Raw genomic sequence first — 16,911 nt, forward strand, 5'->3', positions numbered from 1 at the left:
AAGGAATTACACGAATTACACTTGTTCCACTGACTTGCCTTGATCCAATATCAACATACTATGTTATATGAATCCTATGAGCAGACACATATCAATGTTTTGATAATAATGAAATATTAGTTTATATTATATATTATATTAGTTTTTAAATTGTTAAAATTAACATTGGTCTCTCTCTCTCTCTCTCTCTCTCACACCCACACACATACACATACATCAATCGCAGCTCACACTCTGGGTACACAATGGCACACGTTAACTGACAGGTGGAAGTGAGAGCAGGAGATCAGACTAGTCTAACTGTCAATAATGCTAATGCCAAAGGAATGACTATAACACAAAGGAGAAAAGTAGGAGTGAAGCAGGCAAACATTCACATAGGCATATACAAACACACACACACACACACACCTAAATACACAGTGACTACACACAGACATCACACTCTATTCCTAAACCCTATTCACTTAACTTTAATTCAGGTGGACTGATTCCATTTGCTGAGGTATATTGCATTGACATAACATGTAGGCCTACAAATCTCCCGATGAAGCATCATGGGAATGAAATAAGTATATGTTTGATGAAAAGGAAGAATCACTGAGAGATAGAAATTGGTTGTGACAAGTTCCAGTCATCCCAGATAGCACATTTTGTTCATTGGAAGTTGTGGGAACGTACATTTCTGGTTTCACATTGGTTCTGGGAACGAAGCCATAAGTTTTCTAACCGGTAAAACAAAATGTTTTTTAAACGTTCTGACAACAAAAGTGAAAATGTCACCTGTTCTGGTTTCAGGGAGGTTTTGAGAACGTTTTACTATGGTTCCCTTAAAGATTTGATGAACTTTCTGAGAATTAAATGTATAGGTTATTTGAAGACAACATGTCTCAATAAGACTTTTAATAACACTCCTAGCTTAGTTTGGGTTAACTGATTTGAACACCAAACATGGAAAATCATTTGCTTGGGCAAACATATTTCTTTTTTATTGTAGCTCTGCATTAATGAGATTTGAACTTATGAACTTCAGATTTCTATTCATGGAATTAGTCCACTTCGCCACCAGGATGGAGCTAGCATGTCATGTGTTTTTTAACTCATAGAAATATGTTCATTTTAGTCTATTCAAACAGACCCAATTTCAAAGGAAACAAGCACTCATTAAGATCAGGTGTGGGCAATTAATGGGTGAGGCCAACACACCTGAATACACTTAAAGGAAAGGTTGCACGATATATAGTCCACAAATCTGATAACATAGATTGATTATATTCCATCTAAATGGTCTTAATGCAAAAGTTTATATATATTTAAAATTTATACACTTCTATTTTTGCATTTTGAATTACATTTGTAAAAACTCCTATACCAACTATACACTGCGGCTTTGAAGTCAAGAAAGGAACAGCCTGCTCTTGGCTTCGGCGATGTAGGCCAATCGGGCAAGTAGGTACTAAAGTGACGAAAGAGTTTTGTCATGTTATGTTGCTAGTAGATGATAAAAAACTAAGGTAACCTAGTGGTTAGAGTGTTAGGCCAGTAACCAAAAGGTTGCTGGATTGAATCCCCAAGCTGACAAGGTAAACATCTGTGGTTTTGCCCCTGAGCAAGGCAGTTAACCCACTGTTCCCTGGGAGCCACAGACGTGGATGTCGATTATGGCAGCCCCCCGCACTTCTCAGATTCAGAGGGGTTGAGTTAAATGTATTCAGTTGTACAACTGACTAGGTATCTCCCTTTCCCATCTAAGTGCACCGGGCCATGCAAAATGAACTGGCCCACTTAGATCTATCTAGCATGGTGTTTGGGGATGGAATGAGCAAGCAAACTCCATCAACTGCATATTTAGCAGAAATACAGAAATATTTAATGTCATTGTTTCTTTCAAAGTATGTCTTTATTTTTGTTAACATGCCTAATCTTTATTGGCCAATATAACTTGAAGGATATCGTGATAGCCAATGTCTGTGTCCATTATACCTTGATTTACTGTTACTGCTGCTGTTACCACTCAGAAATATGTGTTTATATTTAGGTGCAGGAGCTCCACGATACTTTGGAGCTAATATTCTATAACAGGAACATACTGCAATTTGAATTACATTCAGTATAATTTTTTGTTTTACCCCCTTTTCTCCCCAATTTCGTGGTATCATCGCTACAACTCGGGAGAGACAAAGGTCGAAAGCCATGCGTCCTCCGAAACACACCCAACCAAGCTGCACTGCTTCTTAACACCAGGAAGCCAGCCGCACCAATGTGTCGGAGGAAACACCATGCACTGCGCCCGGCCCACCACAGGAGTGGTGAGACACATGATGAGACAAGGATATTCCTACCGGCCAAACCCTCCCTAACCCGGACGATGCTAGGCCAATTGCGCATCACCCCACGGACCTCCCGGTCACGGCCGGCTGTGACAGAGCCTGGGCGTGATCACAGAACACAGCTGGCACTGCGATGCAGTGCCCTAGACCACTGCGCCACCCGGGAGGCAGCACATATTTCTTTGAGTTGCTCAATTGAACCATGAGGAAACCTGTAGGAAACGTTATGCTGAAGTACTGAAATTCCCACCAAAGAAAAATATGGTTCTCAGAATGTTATGTGCTAGCTGGGTATCCTGCGGAATTCCCAGAACATGGTGGGGAGGTTGTATGCAAAATAACCATGGCACAACACTCCCACCAAGCTCTAAGAAACATGGTTCTCAGAACGTTATGTGCTAGCTGGGGTGGCTCCTTCAAGTTTTAGCCTATGCGTCAACTTGGTGAATCACCAGGAGGATAAAGAAATAAAGGAAGAGAGGGATAGGAGGGGGACAGAAACTTTCTCCCTCCTTACAAAAACCATCCGCAGTCAGTCTGTCACACAGACCATACGCCCGTCAAGTCTACGGACCGTCAACGTCAGCCCGGCGGATTTGGTGCGCACACCTCGGCTTGGATATACAGGGACCCACCGATGGAATTCGGTGTTATCGATATATTTTTTTATCAACTCACACATTTTTCATTAGAGAAGGTGTGAATTCTACGTACCCAGGATTCAGATATGTATTTTCTTCAAGAGAATATATTTAAAATTGGATTAATCAAGGAGAAATTAAAGTTGAATAGGTTAAACTAACAAAAGAGGATACGAATTCATCATTACGCAATTTGGCAAGTTGTATTTGGATAAAGCCTTGCTGATTTAATCAGTGTGAACTGAAAGGAAATAAAGTCATTTGCCAAAAATAAAAATGCATTTTGGAGGTAAGTCCCAGTAAAAATGATCAAAGCTTAATATCTTCCACATTAACAGTCTTGTAAAAATATGTATTTATTTATTATAATGATGATTCATGTGATTAGGATAATAATGATTTACCGATGGCTTTTACAAATTAATATTTTACAAACCACACTAGTGGTATTTCTGTTATTTGATCAGTTTGACATTTCCACAGTAGGAGTTCCCAGTATGTTGTATGTTTTGGAAAATAATATGACTAAGGTGAATTTACATTTAATTTTCTCTACTACCTAACTCAAATTTCTAAGTAAATTTCAATGAATATATGAATCCTGAATATTTTCAGATAATAGCAGAAATCCCTCCCCAATTGACAATTGTAATAACATATTAAAAGAGAACAAATATGTAAAGCACATTTATCTGAGAATACAGAAGAAACAGAGTAGTTGAACTTTTGTCTGCAGATATCATATATATTGATACTCAAAATATAAACAAATACTGAGATCAAATGTTATAACATAACCAAAATCCCTTTTAGAATTTCCCTGTTCTATTAAAAAAGGGATTTTTCAGTGTAGGACATTAAGGAGGCAATTTGATCTGAATGTAAGTTTTCACAAGCTTGGAAATGACAAATGTGTTTTAAATTAGCGCTAGTGTGTGTGTGTGTGTGTGTGTGTGTGTGAATGGGAAGTTTCCTTCATTGTAAAAAATGGCTTCAGTTGAGAGGTGCAAGATGGAGCTAAAGCCCTTGTCTAGTTAGCTGGCACTGATATGAGAAAGTACATTGTTCACGTTAGTCAGGGTGTGAGAACACACATACACCTGCCCCTTGGGACAGCCTATGCGGCTGCTGTTCCATGTCTGTGAATGGGGGGTAAAAGAGAGGGAGGTTATGCTAAACGTCTTCTCACTGTCAACTGCGTTAATTTTCATCAAACTTAACATGTGTAAATATTTCTATGAACATAACAAGATTCAACAACTGAGACATAAACTGAACGAGTTCCACAGACATGTGACTAACAGAAATGGAATAATGTGTCCCTGAACAAAGGGGGGTTCAAAATCAAAAGTAACAGTCAGTATCTCGTGTGGCCACCAGCTGCATTAAGTACTGCAGTGCATCTCCTCCTCATGGACTGCACCAGATTTGCCCGATCTTGCTGTGAGATGTTACCCCACTCTTCCACCAAGGCACCTGCAAGTTCCTGGACATTTCTGGGTGGAATGGCCCTAGTCCTCACCCTCCGATCCAACAGGTCCCAGACGTGCTCAATGGGATTGAGATCCGGGCTCTTCGCTGGCCATGGCAGAACACTGACATTCCAGTCTTGCACGAAATCACGCACAGAACGAGCAGTATGGCTGGTGGCATTGTCATGCTGGAGGGTCATGTCAGGATGAGCCTGCAGGAAGGATAACACATGAGGGAGGAGGATGTCTTCCCTGTAATGCACAGTGTTGAGATTGCCAGCAATGACAACAAGCTCAGTCCGATGATGCTGTGACACACCGCCAAAGACAATGACGGACCCTCCACCTCCAAATCGATCCTGTTCCAGAGTACAGGCCTCGGTGTAACGCCTATTCTTTCGACGATAAACACGAATCCGACCATCACCCCTGGTGAGACAAAACCGCGACTCCTCAGTGAAGAGCACTTTTTGTCAGTCCTGTCTGGTCCAGCGACGGTGGGTTTGTGCCCATAGGCGACGTTGTTGCCGGTGATGTCTGGTGAGGACCTGCCTTACAACAGGCCTACAAGCCCTCAGTCCAGCCTCTCTCAGCCTATTGCGGACAGTCTGAGCACTGATGGAGGGATTCTGCATTCCTGGTGTAACTTGGGCAGTTGTTGTTGCCATCCTGTACCTGTCCCACAGGTGTGATGTTCGGATGTACCGATCCTGTGCAGGTGTTACACGTGGTCTTACACTGCGAGGCCGATCAGTTGATCAGTTGTCCGTCCTGTCTCCCTGTAGTGCTGTCTTAGACGTCTCACAGTATGGACATTGCAATTTATTGCCCTGGCCACATCTGCAGTCCTCATGCCTCCTTGCAGCATGCCTAAGGCACATTCACGCAGATGAGATGAGCAGGGATCCAGGGCATCTTTCTTTTGGTGTTTTTCAGAGTCAGTAGAAAGGCCTCTTTAGTGTCCTAAGTTTTCATAACTGTGACCTTAATTGCCTACCGTCTGTAAGCTGTTAGTGTCTTAACGACTGTTCCACAGGTGCATGTTCATTAATTGTTTATGGTTCATTGAACAAGCATGGGAAACAGTGTTTAAACCCTTTACAATGAAGATCTGAGTTTATAAGCTCTAAAACAAAAGAATAATAGGCTGAAGATTTCCTCTCTCTCCCTGCCTCGCTCTCTCTCTCTCCCTGCCTCCTCTCTCTCCTCTCTCTCTCTCCTCTCTCTCTCTCCCTGCCTCTCTCTCCCTGCCTCTCTTTCTTTCTTTCTTTCTTTCTTTCTTTCTTTCTCTCTCTCTCTCTCTCTCTCTCTCTCTCTCTCTCTCTCTCTCTCCCTGCCTCTCTCTCTTACTCTCTCCCTGCCTCTCTCTCTCCCTACCTCTCTCTCTCCCACTGTTTTTTTCCCTCCTCTCTCCCTGCCTCTCTCTCTCCCTGCCTCTCTCTCTCCCTGCCTCTCTCTCTCTCCCTGCCTCTCTCTCTCTCTCTGCCTCTCTCTCTCACTCCCTGCCTCTCTCGCTCTCCCTTTCTCTCTCTCTCTCTCTCTGCCTCTCTCTCTCTCACTCCCTGCCTCTCTCGCTCTCTCTTTCTCTCTCTCTCTCTCTGCCTCTCTCTCTCTCTCTCCCTGCCTCTCTCTCTCCCACTGTTTTTTCCCCTCCTCTCTCCCTGCCTCTCTCTCCCTGCCTCTCTCTCTCTCCCTGCCTCTCTCTCTCTCTCCCTGCCTCTCTCTCTCTCTCTCACTCCCTGCCTCTTTTCTCTCTCTCTCTCTCTCTCTCTCTCTCTCTCTCTCTCTCTCTCTCTCTCCCTGCCCCTCTCTCTCTCTCCCTGCCCCTCTCTCTCTCTCTCTCTCTCTCTCTCTCTCTCTCTTTCTCTTTCTCTCTCTCCCTGCCTCTCTCTCTCTCCCTGCCTCTCTCTCTCTCTCTCTCTCTCTCTCTCCGTGCCTCTCTCTCTCCCACTGTCTTTTCCCCCTCCTCTATCCCACGCTTTCAGGTGGTCTTCAATAAAGCAATAAGGTTAAAACAACAACCCCCCCCATACAAATTATCCAATATTAGTTATATAACTAAACCACTTAATATGACCAAGTTTCCCAGATTTGAGCATATAAAGAATATAAACCAAGTTCAAACAGACTGACCATATTGCCTTTGACTTCTTTCTTTCTTTCTGTCTGGCTGTGTGTGTTTTTCTCTCTGACACTTACACACCGGCATGTTATGGCTGGGAGGCTGAATTAGTGTCGGTGTGTTTTAGATAACAGTGTTTGTGTCCGTGTGGAAAGCAGAGCACATCCACTCTGTTGAAGGGTTCAAACCCACCCTTGGATCTAGAGCAGAGAGACAGAAGAATACAGGAGAAAGTAAAGAGAAGGGGATGGACGAAAGAAAAAGCGATGGACCATTCACATCCTTTGCTCAGCCCCATCCTTGACTCTTTGTGTGTGAGAGAGTGGGAGAGAGACATTGAGGTAGAAAGAGTGAGAGAAAGGGGGATTGAGTAAGAGAAGGAGAAAGTGGTGGTGCAGGATTAATACAGTACAGATTCCCTATTGACAGGAGTTAGCGAGAGAGGGAGAGGGGGAATGATATAAAATGAGTTGGTCACGCTTTGAACAGTTACACATGCTGTTTACATTTTTCCCAAATTAACATGGCCCTTCACTTCATCTCTTTCTCTGCCTTTCCCTTATTCTCTCTCATCCAAGTCCTTTACTCCTTCTCCTCCTCTCTGTGTTTCTCTCTACATCCCTCTCTTTATGTCTGTCTGTCTCTCACTTTCTCCCCCAGCCCCCCTTTCTCTCCCTCTCTCCTTCTCAATTTTTTTCTAAAGCAGCCAGACCGGATACATTGAGTGGAAGACTCTTGTATTTTTGTTGTTGCAGATTTCTTTTTTAAGCGTAACCTGGGGGTTTGGATAGGGAGTTAGGTTTCTCATTTACCTTCCCCTGCTCTGCCTAAGTCTGAATGTCTGAAAAAAGGAAGGAAGAATGGAAAGAGGTATAGTAGATGAAGGGAATGAGGTGTGCTAATTAGAGAGGGGAAGAAAGAGAGAGACCAAAAAGTGAACATCGAAGGAGAGAAAGAAAGGGATATGGAGAGAGCTAATATTGATCATTAGCGGTGGATGGAAAGCAGAGAGGACGAAGTGTGTAATAAAATCAACAGAAAGTAAGAAAGAATTAAAGACAGATTTCTCTGGGAAGGAGAGGGAATAAACAAATGGGGAGAGGAAGATAATTAAATCAGAGGGAGAAACACACAAATAAAAAGAGTGAACGTTGAGTTTGTTGGAAGTAGCACAGAGAGGGTTTTGTTGTAATCATTCAATTGTATTGTATGTTTTATGCCTCTCTATCTCCCCTTTGGTTTTCTGTCATTGATGTTCTTTGGCAATCCAGGGTCTGTTCCATGCCAAGTAGATCAATTTGAATTTCAATATGAACTCCAAGAAGATATCTCTTGGGATAAGAGATGGAGAGTGTGTGTGTGTGTGTGTGTGTGTGTGTGTGTGTGTGTGTGTGTGTGTGTGTGTGCATATGCTCAAGCACATGTAAGTGTGTTTCAAAAGATTGGCACATTGGTCCTTGTGTGTGTGTGCATATGTGCGTGTGCATGTATGCGCGTGTGTGTGTGTTGAGTTAGTGAAGGAATGCACATTTGATTGAGTACATAAATCTGTGCTCTAACTGTACACAGGCACACAACATCGACCCTGACCCTGACCCTGCCCCCCCCCGGCCTATACGCATGTTACTGTCCAGCCAGGGTACCAGTGAGTGTGCACAAAGCTGCCTTACTTTATGGTGAAATATCCTAGTGGTTAGAGCGTTGGACTAGTAACCGGAAGGTTGCAAGTTCATATCCCCGAGCTGACAAGGTACATATCTGTCGTTCTGCTCCTGAACAGGTAGTTAACCCACTGTTCCTAGGCCGTCTTTGAAAATAAGAATTTGTTCTTAACTGACTTGCCTAGTTAAATAAAGGTAAAAAAGAAATAAAATGATGTGCAACATGTGCCTGGACAGTTTATAATGTGGAGTGCCCTTAGCCGTGGTATATTGGCCAAATCCATGAGGTGCCCCATTGCTATTATAAACTGGTTACCAATGTAATTAGAACAGTAAAAATAAATGTTTTGTCATACCCAGGGTATACGGTCTCATATACCACGGCTTTCAGCCAACCAGCATTCTGGGCTCGAACCACCCAGTTTATAATGTAGAATGTAGCACCGCTTCCAATCCAAGTGCCAATGCCGTTTAGCAAACTCCGAGCAGGGTTATGGTCAGATGACATGAAAATAGAGTTCTTTGGCCACGCACACGAGTGGTGGGTTTGTCATTGAAAAACAGAAGCATATACAGAATAGTAGCTCATACCCACTGTAAAATATGGTGGTGGATTGTTGATGTTATGGGGCTATTAAGCTTCCACTGGTCCTGGGGCCCTTGTTAAGGTCAACTGCATCATCAACTTTAAGAAATATATTTTAGCCCAAAACCTGGCTCCCTCAGCTAGGAGGTGGAAACTTGGACGCAAGGGGATCTTCCATCAAGACAACAACCCCAAAAACAAAATACACAAATAAATGGTTAATTGACCACAAAATCAACAATCTCCAGACTTGAACCCATTGAAAACTTGTGGTTTGAATTGAAGACGGCAGTCCATAAGCAGAGATGAAGGATATCAAGGATCTGTAAAAATTCTGTGTGGAGAAATGGTCTAAGACCCCTCCCAATGTGTTCTCCGACTCCAAAAAAATAAAAAATAAAATAAAAAGGCTCATTGTCAATATCCTCGCCAGTCATTTACAACCTTATCTTTTTTAGATTTGTTTTATTAGTTAAATAAAATAGTCTCTGAGCAACTCTATTAGTATAAAATAAAAAACCCACTTAGCATACAATATAGCTCTGTGCTTATATGATTTATTTTACAGTCTTTTTTTGCTCATCTTTATCAAGGGTGCCAATCATTTTGGACATGACGGTAGCTGATAGCAAGTCTTCTGTAGTCTGTAGGATCTGTACCCCAGCCCTGAGACCAGCCTGTGCCCTGACATTAAACTTTGAACCCTAGCCCCAATGTTCAACCTTGACTGTCCACAGACACTTAACCTCAAATCAAGCACCATGAACATTGTCCTACAGCTGGCAGCCATAATATTGTGCAAAGTTTGACATTTACATCTGCAATCAAACCATAGATTAACATAGATAATCAAACATGGTTTAGAGAATGGAGAACTGTGTGTATAGGCACACACACACATATGCAGGCACACACACACACACACACACACACACACACACACACACACACACACACACACACACACACACACACACACACACACACACACATATGCAGACACACACACACACACACACATATGCAGACACACACACACACACACACACATATGCAGGCACACACACACACACACATATGCAGGCACACACACACACACATATGCAGGCACACACACACACACACAGGTCACGGGGAACCTCTGTTGTAATGTGATCATGCCTGTGAGAATGTTCTGGCTTCAACCTGGCCTGTGGAGTTTGTTCTTAGTGCCAGGTACTGCTCCCTGCTCCCTGCTCCCTGCTCCCTGCTCCCTGCTCAGAAGACCGAGGGTTTGGGCTTTACGTTATCGTAACATTTACCGTCCACAGTAAAACTGTCTCATTCTACAGAAGACGCTTGTGCATCAAAACGGCATTCTGCCAGACTGCGTTGTGTTTTGCATTAAAACACATGCAATGTGAAGTGTCCCAGGTGTGTGTTAGGAGGTTACCTAGATTAGTTATCGTTCTCTGCAGGATTCTTCGATGTTCCAATGTGAAGTGTCCCAGGTGTGTGTTAGGAGGTTACCTAGATTAGTTATCGTTCTCTGCAGGATTCTTCGATGTTCCAAGGGAGAGTTGTTGAGCTGTTGCCATTCGTTCTAAATATTAAGGTGTGTCGGGCATTGAGCTTTTGTGATTGAAAGGAGTTGACATGTTTTTGCTGTAACTGTTAAACTGATTCAGATGAAAGGTGTTGAGGTGTGTTAAGGAGTAATATGTTGAAAGTGATGACGTTGAGAAATGGGTTCTATAGTGGACAAAGTCTTGACATGTTTGGTTAGTCCTGAGCAGAACAAGGTGTCTGCATAAATGTTTGTGAGTTGTTCAAGAGCTCCACTTCAGTCTTTCACTCCCTGGGGGCAAACTGATGGAGGGAAGAATGAGGGAGTGATAGAGAGAGAGAGAGCACTAATCGGGGTTAATAAGCTGCTGTTATTTTGGCCTGGGGCGAAAAACGGAACACTTCTAAAGACGAGAAGAAAGAGAGGGGGGGGTAAAGGAGGAGAAGGAGAGGGGGGTAAAGGAGGAGAAGGAGAGGGGGGTAAAGGAGGAGAAGGAGATGGGGGGGTAAAGGAGGAGAAGGAGAGGGGGGTAAAGGAGGAGAAGGAGAGGGGGGTAAAGGAGGAGAAAGAGGGGAGGGGTAAGGGGGGAGAAGGAGAGGGGGGTAAAGGAGGAGAAGGAGAGGGGGGGTAAAGGAGGAGAAAGAGGGGGGGGGTAAGGGGGAGAAGGAGAGGGGGGTAAAGGAGGAGAAGGGGGGGTAAAGGAGGAGAAGGAGAGGAGGGTAAAGGAGGAGAAGGAGAGGGGGTAAAGGAGGAGAAGGAGAGGGGGGTAAAGGAGGAGAAGGAGAGGGGGGGTAAAGGAGGAGAAAGGGGGGAGGGGGAGAAGGAGAGGGGGTAAAGGAGGAGAAGGAGAGGAGGGTAAAGGAGAGAGAAGGAGAGGGGGAGGGTAAAGGAGGAGAAGGAGAGGGGGTAAAGGAGGAGAAGGAGAGGGGGAGGGTAAAGGAGGAGAAAGAGGGGGGGTAAAGGAGGAGAAGGGAGGGGGGTGGTAAAGGAGGAGAAGGAGAGGGGGGTAAAGGAGGAGAAGGAGAGGGGGTAAAGGAGGAGAAGGAGAGGGGGTAAAGGAGGAGAAGGAGAGGGGGTAAAGAAGGAGAGGGGGTAAAGGAGGAGAAAGAGGGGGGGGGTAAAGGAGGAGAAGGAGAGGGGGGTAAAGGAGGAGAAAGAGGGGGGTAAAGGAGGAGAAAGAGGGGGGTAAAGGAGGAGAAGGAGAGGGGGGGGTAAAAGGAGGAGAAGGGGGGGGGAAGGAGGAGAAGGGGGGTAAAGGAGGAGAAGGAGAGGAAATGGGGAAAACAATCAACAACCTGAAAACTTTCTACAAATAGATGGAGGGACTGAAAGGAAGAGAGGAAATTAGAAACATTTAACATTTAAGTCATTTAGCAGACGCTCTTATCCAGAGCGACTTACAAATTGGTGCATTCACCTTATGACATCCAGTGGAACAGTAGTGCATCTAAATCTTTTAAGGGGGGTGAGAGGGATTACTTTATCCTATCCTAGGTATTCCTTAAAGAGGTGGGGTTTCAGGTGTCTCCGGAAGGTGGTGATTGACTCCGCTGTCCTGGCGTCGTGAGGGAGTTTGTTCCACCATTGGGGGCCAGAGCAGCGAACAGTTTTGACTGGGCTGAGCGGGAACTGTACTTCCTCAGTGGTAGGGAGGCGAGCAGGCCAGAGGTGGATGAACGCAGTGCCCTTGTTTGGGTGTAGGGCCTGATCAGAGCCTGGAGGTACTGAGGTGCCGTTCCCCTCACAGCTCCGTAGGCAAGCACCATGGTCTTGTAGCGGATGCGAGCTTCAACTGGAAGCCAGTGGAGAGAGCGGAGGAGCGGGGTGACGTGAGAGAACTTGGGAAGGTTGAACACCAGACGGGCTGCGGCGTTCTGCATGAGTTGTAGGGGTTTAATGGCACAGGCAGGGAGCCCAGCCAACAGCGAGTTGCAGTAATCCAGACGGGAGATGACAAGTGCCTGGATTAGGACCTGCGCCGTTTCCTGTGTGAGGCAGGGTCGTACTCTGCGGATGTTGTAGAGCATGAACCTACAGGAACGGGCCACCGCCTTGATGTTAGTTGAGAACGACAGGGTGTTGTCCAGGATCACGCCAAGGTTCTTAGCGCTCTGGGAGGAGGACACAATGGAGTTGTCAACCGTGATGGCGAGATCATGGAACGGGCAGTCCTTCCCCGGGAGGAAGAGCAGCTCCGTCTTGCCGAGGTTCAGCTTGAGGTGGTGATCCGTCATCCACACTGATATGTCTGCCAGACATGCAGAGATGTGATTCGCCACCTGGTCATCAGAAGGGGGAAAGGAGAAGATTAATTGTGTGTCGTCTGCATAGCAATGATAGGAGAGACCATGTGAGGTTATGACAGAGCCAAGTGACTTGGTGTATAGCGAGAATAGGAGAGGGCCTAGAACAGAGCCCTGGGGGACACCAGTGGTGAGAGCACGTGGTGTGGAGACGGATTCTCGCCACGCCACCTGGTAGGAGCGACCTGTCAGGTAGGACGCAATCCAAGCGTGGGCCGCGCCGGAGATGCCCAACTCGGAGAGGGTGGAGAGGAGGATCTGATGGTTCACAGTATCGAAGGCAGCCGATAGGTCTAGAAAGATGAGAGCAGAGGAGAGAGAGTTAGCTTTAGCAGTGCGGAGCGCCTCCGTGATACAGAGAAGAGCAGTCTCAGTTGAATGACTAGTCTTGAAACATAGAGGGATATTGCAGGAGTAAGAAAGACAGGAGATAATAAAGTGGAGGAGGAGTTGAAAGCGAGAAAGGAGAGAGATGGATTGGATAGAGAGAGAAAGAAGGGGATGGATGGATGGGGGAACAGAGAGGTGGTCACATCCTGTACAGAACATATTTCACACCTGGTGAACAGCAACATGTTTAAAACTCATAATTACACAGACCCTTGCCCTGTCTGCCTGTCAGCCTGGAAGACCGAGAGAGACCGGGACCATGAATACAAGCGAGGTGGAGGAATGGAAAAGAGAGAGAGTATAGTGAGGATGAAACGGTTCTTGGAAAGCAAAGGGCAAAGGAGAATAGGAGAGAGATAACAGATGTGTGTGTGTGTGGCAAGAAGATGGAGAAAGGGGGGAGAGAGAGATTAAAGGATGCATAAAAGGAGAACATTTGGGAAGTTTTTGGGGGACAGACAGACAGGGGAAAAGGATTTTCTGTGTGTTCTGTGTCTCTCATTGGCCTTATTGGACAGGGAAGTGGATAGGCACTGAGCTCTCTACCATTGACATAGATCATTTGGCCTTAAAAGGGTCACCTCCAATTTAACACACACACAACGTATGCATGCACTCATGTAAACAGGCACACCAATGTATCCACACCGATGTACAGCATTTCAAATACAAACTACAAAATCATGCATGTATATGTATGCCAATTTACAAGCACTCACATACCAACATAAACACTTATACAACACCAACATAAACACAAGCAAATTAAAGCAAATAAGAGACAAAGTTATGCATTCAAAACAAACGCACACAAATAAACATGTTGATGACAATAAAGTAAGCCAGATATATACCTCTGCTGTGTGTGTGTGTTTGTGTGTGTGTGTGTGTGTGTGTGTGTGTGTGTGTGTGTGTGTGTGTGTGTGTGTGTGTGTGTGTGTGTGTGTGTGTGTGTGTGTGTGGATTGAACAGTGAGACCATTCGTCTGACTCTTTGAAGATTTGAGTGACGTTTTATTTGAGACCAAAGGAAACATTTGACAGCCAGAACCTCCAGAATTGGATTGAAACCGAAAGGTTTTATTGCCAGTTAGATTACTTAGATTTGCCAATATATTCAAACAAAACCATCACCATAGAGACAAAGAAATAAACAGCCTTGTGTAGTTTTAATCTTCAACAAATACTGATCTTTCCTTTGATTGATTTCTCCCCCAGTCCATCACATCCAGCTCACACTGCTATTGTCTGCAGCCGTAGCATCGGTCCAGGTCCCAGAGCCCTACCTCAGCCTGTCTAATGAGAGAACTTCGATTGAGAGGACGTATGAGCTGACCAAGTACCTGGAGCATCAGCTGAGAGAGATAAAGGACACCTATGTGAGTACTGTACTGTTATATAGATGCTGTGTTGAAGCACTTATGTTGGAGCATGTCAATGTTTCTTTCCACAAGTGTTTGAATTCACCACATATTTGAGAAGCCTGGATCCATTCTGTTTCTGCTCCAGCCAACCCGTTGGTCTTTGCTATGGGGTGTTTGCTAACACAGAAACAGACTGGCACACAGGCTTGTGTCTGAACATAGTTAATCCATGTCTGATTGCACATGTTGGATTTAAATATTCCTTCTCTCCCTCCCACTTCCTCTTTCCATACTCTGCTCTTCCTCCATCTCCTCCCCTCTTCCCTCCCTTAGCTATCCTACCTGGGCCCTCCTTTCAGTGATCCAGACTTCTCCCCTCCACGGCCCAACAGCACGACCCTGTCCCTGCCCAGCGCCGCCACCCGTCTGGAGTTGTGGCGGGGATTGGAGAACCGTGCCAGGCTGACCCAGAACCATAGGGCTTACTCTGTCCTGCTGGGAGCGGTGAGGGAGCTGGCCCGCTCCACCCTCTGTCCCTACCTCCAGAGCTCCCTGCTGCACTTCTCTACAGGCCTGGACAGTCTGTTGGGGTCTATATCAAGCCTCATGAACACTCAGGGGTATGCTCTGCCTCCTGCTGGGATCGAGGCACAGTACCTGCAGAGAGACACAGGGGGCGACAGAGAGGCAATGGGACGCAGACCATCTCCACTGATGAGTCAGGGTCTCTATAAGGCAGGGGCGGAGGTGGGGCTAATGAGGCATCCTCTTGGTGATCAGAGGGGTGCTGGGACCATAAGAGGGGCAGTGAGAGGAGAAAAGGAGGAGAGCACCAGGAGAGAAATGACAGGGAGAAAGAGGGAGAGAGAGAAAGATAGAGGGAGGGGGAGGGAGGGTAGGAGAGCGGAGGTAACTAGGCCTGTGGTTAGGAGCGAGGGGTTGAGGCAGGAGGAGAGAGGGGAGCGCGGGAGGAAAGGGAGGAAGAGAGAGGCAGAAGATTGGGAGGGGGCCACTGAAGACAGGGAAGAGGAGGAAGAGTTTGAGAGAAAGGGAGGGCAGGACAGAAGGGGGAGGAGGCTGCTGAGTGTTTCAGAGGAAGGAGAGAGAACAGTTAAGCAGGGTCCACTGGACTCTGACGCCAGAGTCACTCTGTCCTTTTCAGACAGACAAACCTTCCCCCAACAACAACTCCTAAACAACAATAACAACAACAACAACAACCTCTACAGCTACAACTTCAACTATCACCCCCAAAATAAGGACAGAGCCGGGGGGGATAACAGGGCGACAGAGGAGGAACAATACATCACCCGAGAGTCTGCATCCCTCCTCTCCTCCTCTTCATCCTTCCATCCCCAGCGCCGATCCCCACGCTCCTTATTCTCCCCCTCTCTCCATCCCCCCCTCTCACCCCTCTCCCTCTTCTACCCGTTTGGCACAGGGCCAGGGGAGGGACACACCCTGTTGTCAGAACCAGTTCCCCTGTCATTGAGGAGGGGTCCCCCCTTGCTGCCGCCCCCTCCCCTGCCACCTCTTCTGTCCTCCTCCCCTCTGCTGGCGGTGCAGCCGGCGCTGAACGACTTCTCCAGAAAGGTTGAGGGCTTCTGGGTACTGAGGGAACTGCAGAGCTGGCTGTGGCGCTCCGCCAAGGACTTCAACCGCCTCAAGAAGAGACTCCGAGTCTGACAGACTGATAGAGGAGGGAGGACACACACTGTCACTCTCTCTCTCTCTCTCTCTCTCTCTCTCTCTCTCTCTCTCTCTCTCTCTCTCTCTCTCACACACACACAAACACACAGTCTGAGAAACTGAGAGAACACACACAGAGACATACTCACACATAGAACCTGAGAGTGGGCACAAACACACACACTTTTTCAGACAGTGTTGGAATACCTACCTAGTGCTGAACCACAGAAAAGTGGCTTTCTGGCCTGCCATCAGCCTGAGCACACATTGGCACATCCGGGGATGGGAAATAATCAATTGTCTGTCTCTCAGTCTGTGGACAATATCAGCACTGTCACCAATGACATGACATCATGACATAGCAGGTCATTGATCTGCCGTTGGAACTGATTTACTGGATGTAACGCCTCACATACTGGACATAAAGGTGGTGATCAAGCAGATAGACAGTCATGTCATTGACTGAGAGCTGATTCAGAACAGCAGTGAATCACTAGACATTCATCTTCGCCTAGTGAGGAAGAGAGAGTTATGAATGGAGAGAGACAGAGGGAAGAAGAGGAAGGAGAAATGGCAGGATGGAGAGAGGGTAGAAAGAGAGTGAGTGGGAGAAAGGGGGTGTCTGAGTCAGGGGCTGACAGTTGGAGTCTGGGCGGTGGGGGTTGCTGAGTAATCAGAAATCTGCAGACACTTACAGTAAACACTGCATAGACACCCACCGGACACACACAGGACAGACCCATTTCCAGGCGTACCAGTAATTTGTGAATCGGCCAACTGTTTTTACAGTGAGTTGTTGACACTTTTA

General features: G+C 46.1%; 1 protein-coding gene across 1 annotated transcript; it reads left to right on the forward strand.

The window, feature by feature from the left end:
- Positions 1-2,816: 2,816 nt before the first annotated feature.
- On the forward strand, positions 2,817-16,212 carry LOC115130051 (uncharacterized). Its single transcript, XM_065019714.1, has 3 exons — positions 2,817-3,260; positions 14,269-14,429; positions 14,748-16,212. The coding sequence occupies exons 1-3, from the start codon at positions 3,248-3,250 to the stop codon at positions 16,098-16,100; spliced, it is 1,527 nt and encodes a 508-aa protein (XP_064875786.1). The 5' UTR covers positions 2,817-3,247; the 3' UTR covers positions 16,101-16,212.
- Positions 16,213-16,911: the final 699 nt, after the last annotated feature.

The sequence above is a fragment of the Oncorhynchus nerka genome, linkage group LG6 (assembly GCF_034236695.1).
Source record: "Oncorhynchus nerka isolate Pitt River linkage group LG6, Oner_Uvic_2.0, whole genome shotgun sequence".
Taxonomy (NCBI): domain Eukaryota; kingdom Metazoa; phylum Chordata; class Actinopteri; order Salmoniformes; family Salmonidae; genus Oncorhynchus; species Oncorhynchus nerka.

Bases quoted from the DNA above. Each gene is read 5' to 3' on its own strand.
- LOC115130051 (XM_065019714.1), top strand. The intron at 14,430-14,747 runs GTGAGTACTGTA...TCCCTCCCTTAG, and splicing joins GAGAGATAAAGGACACCTAT to CTATCCTACCTGGGCCCTCC.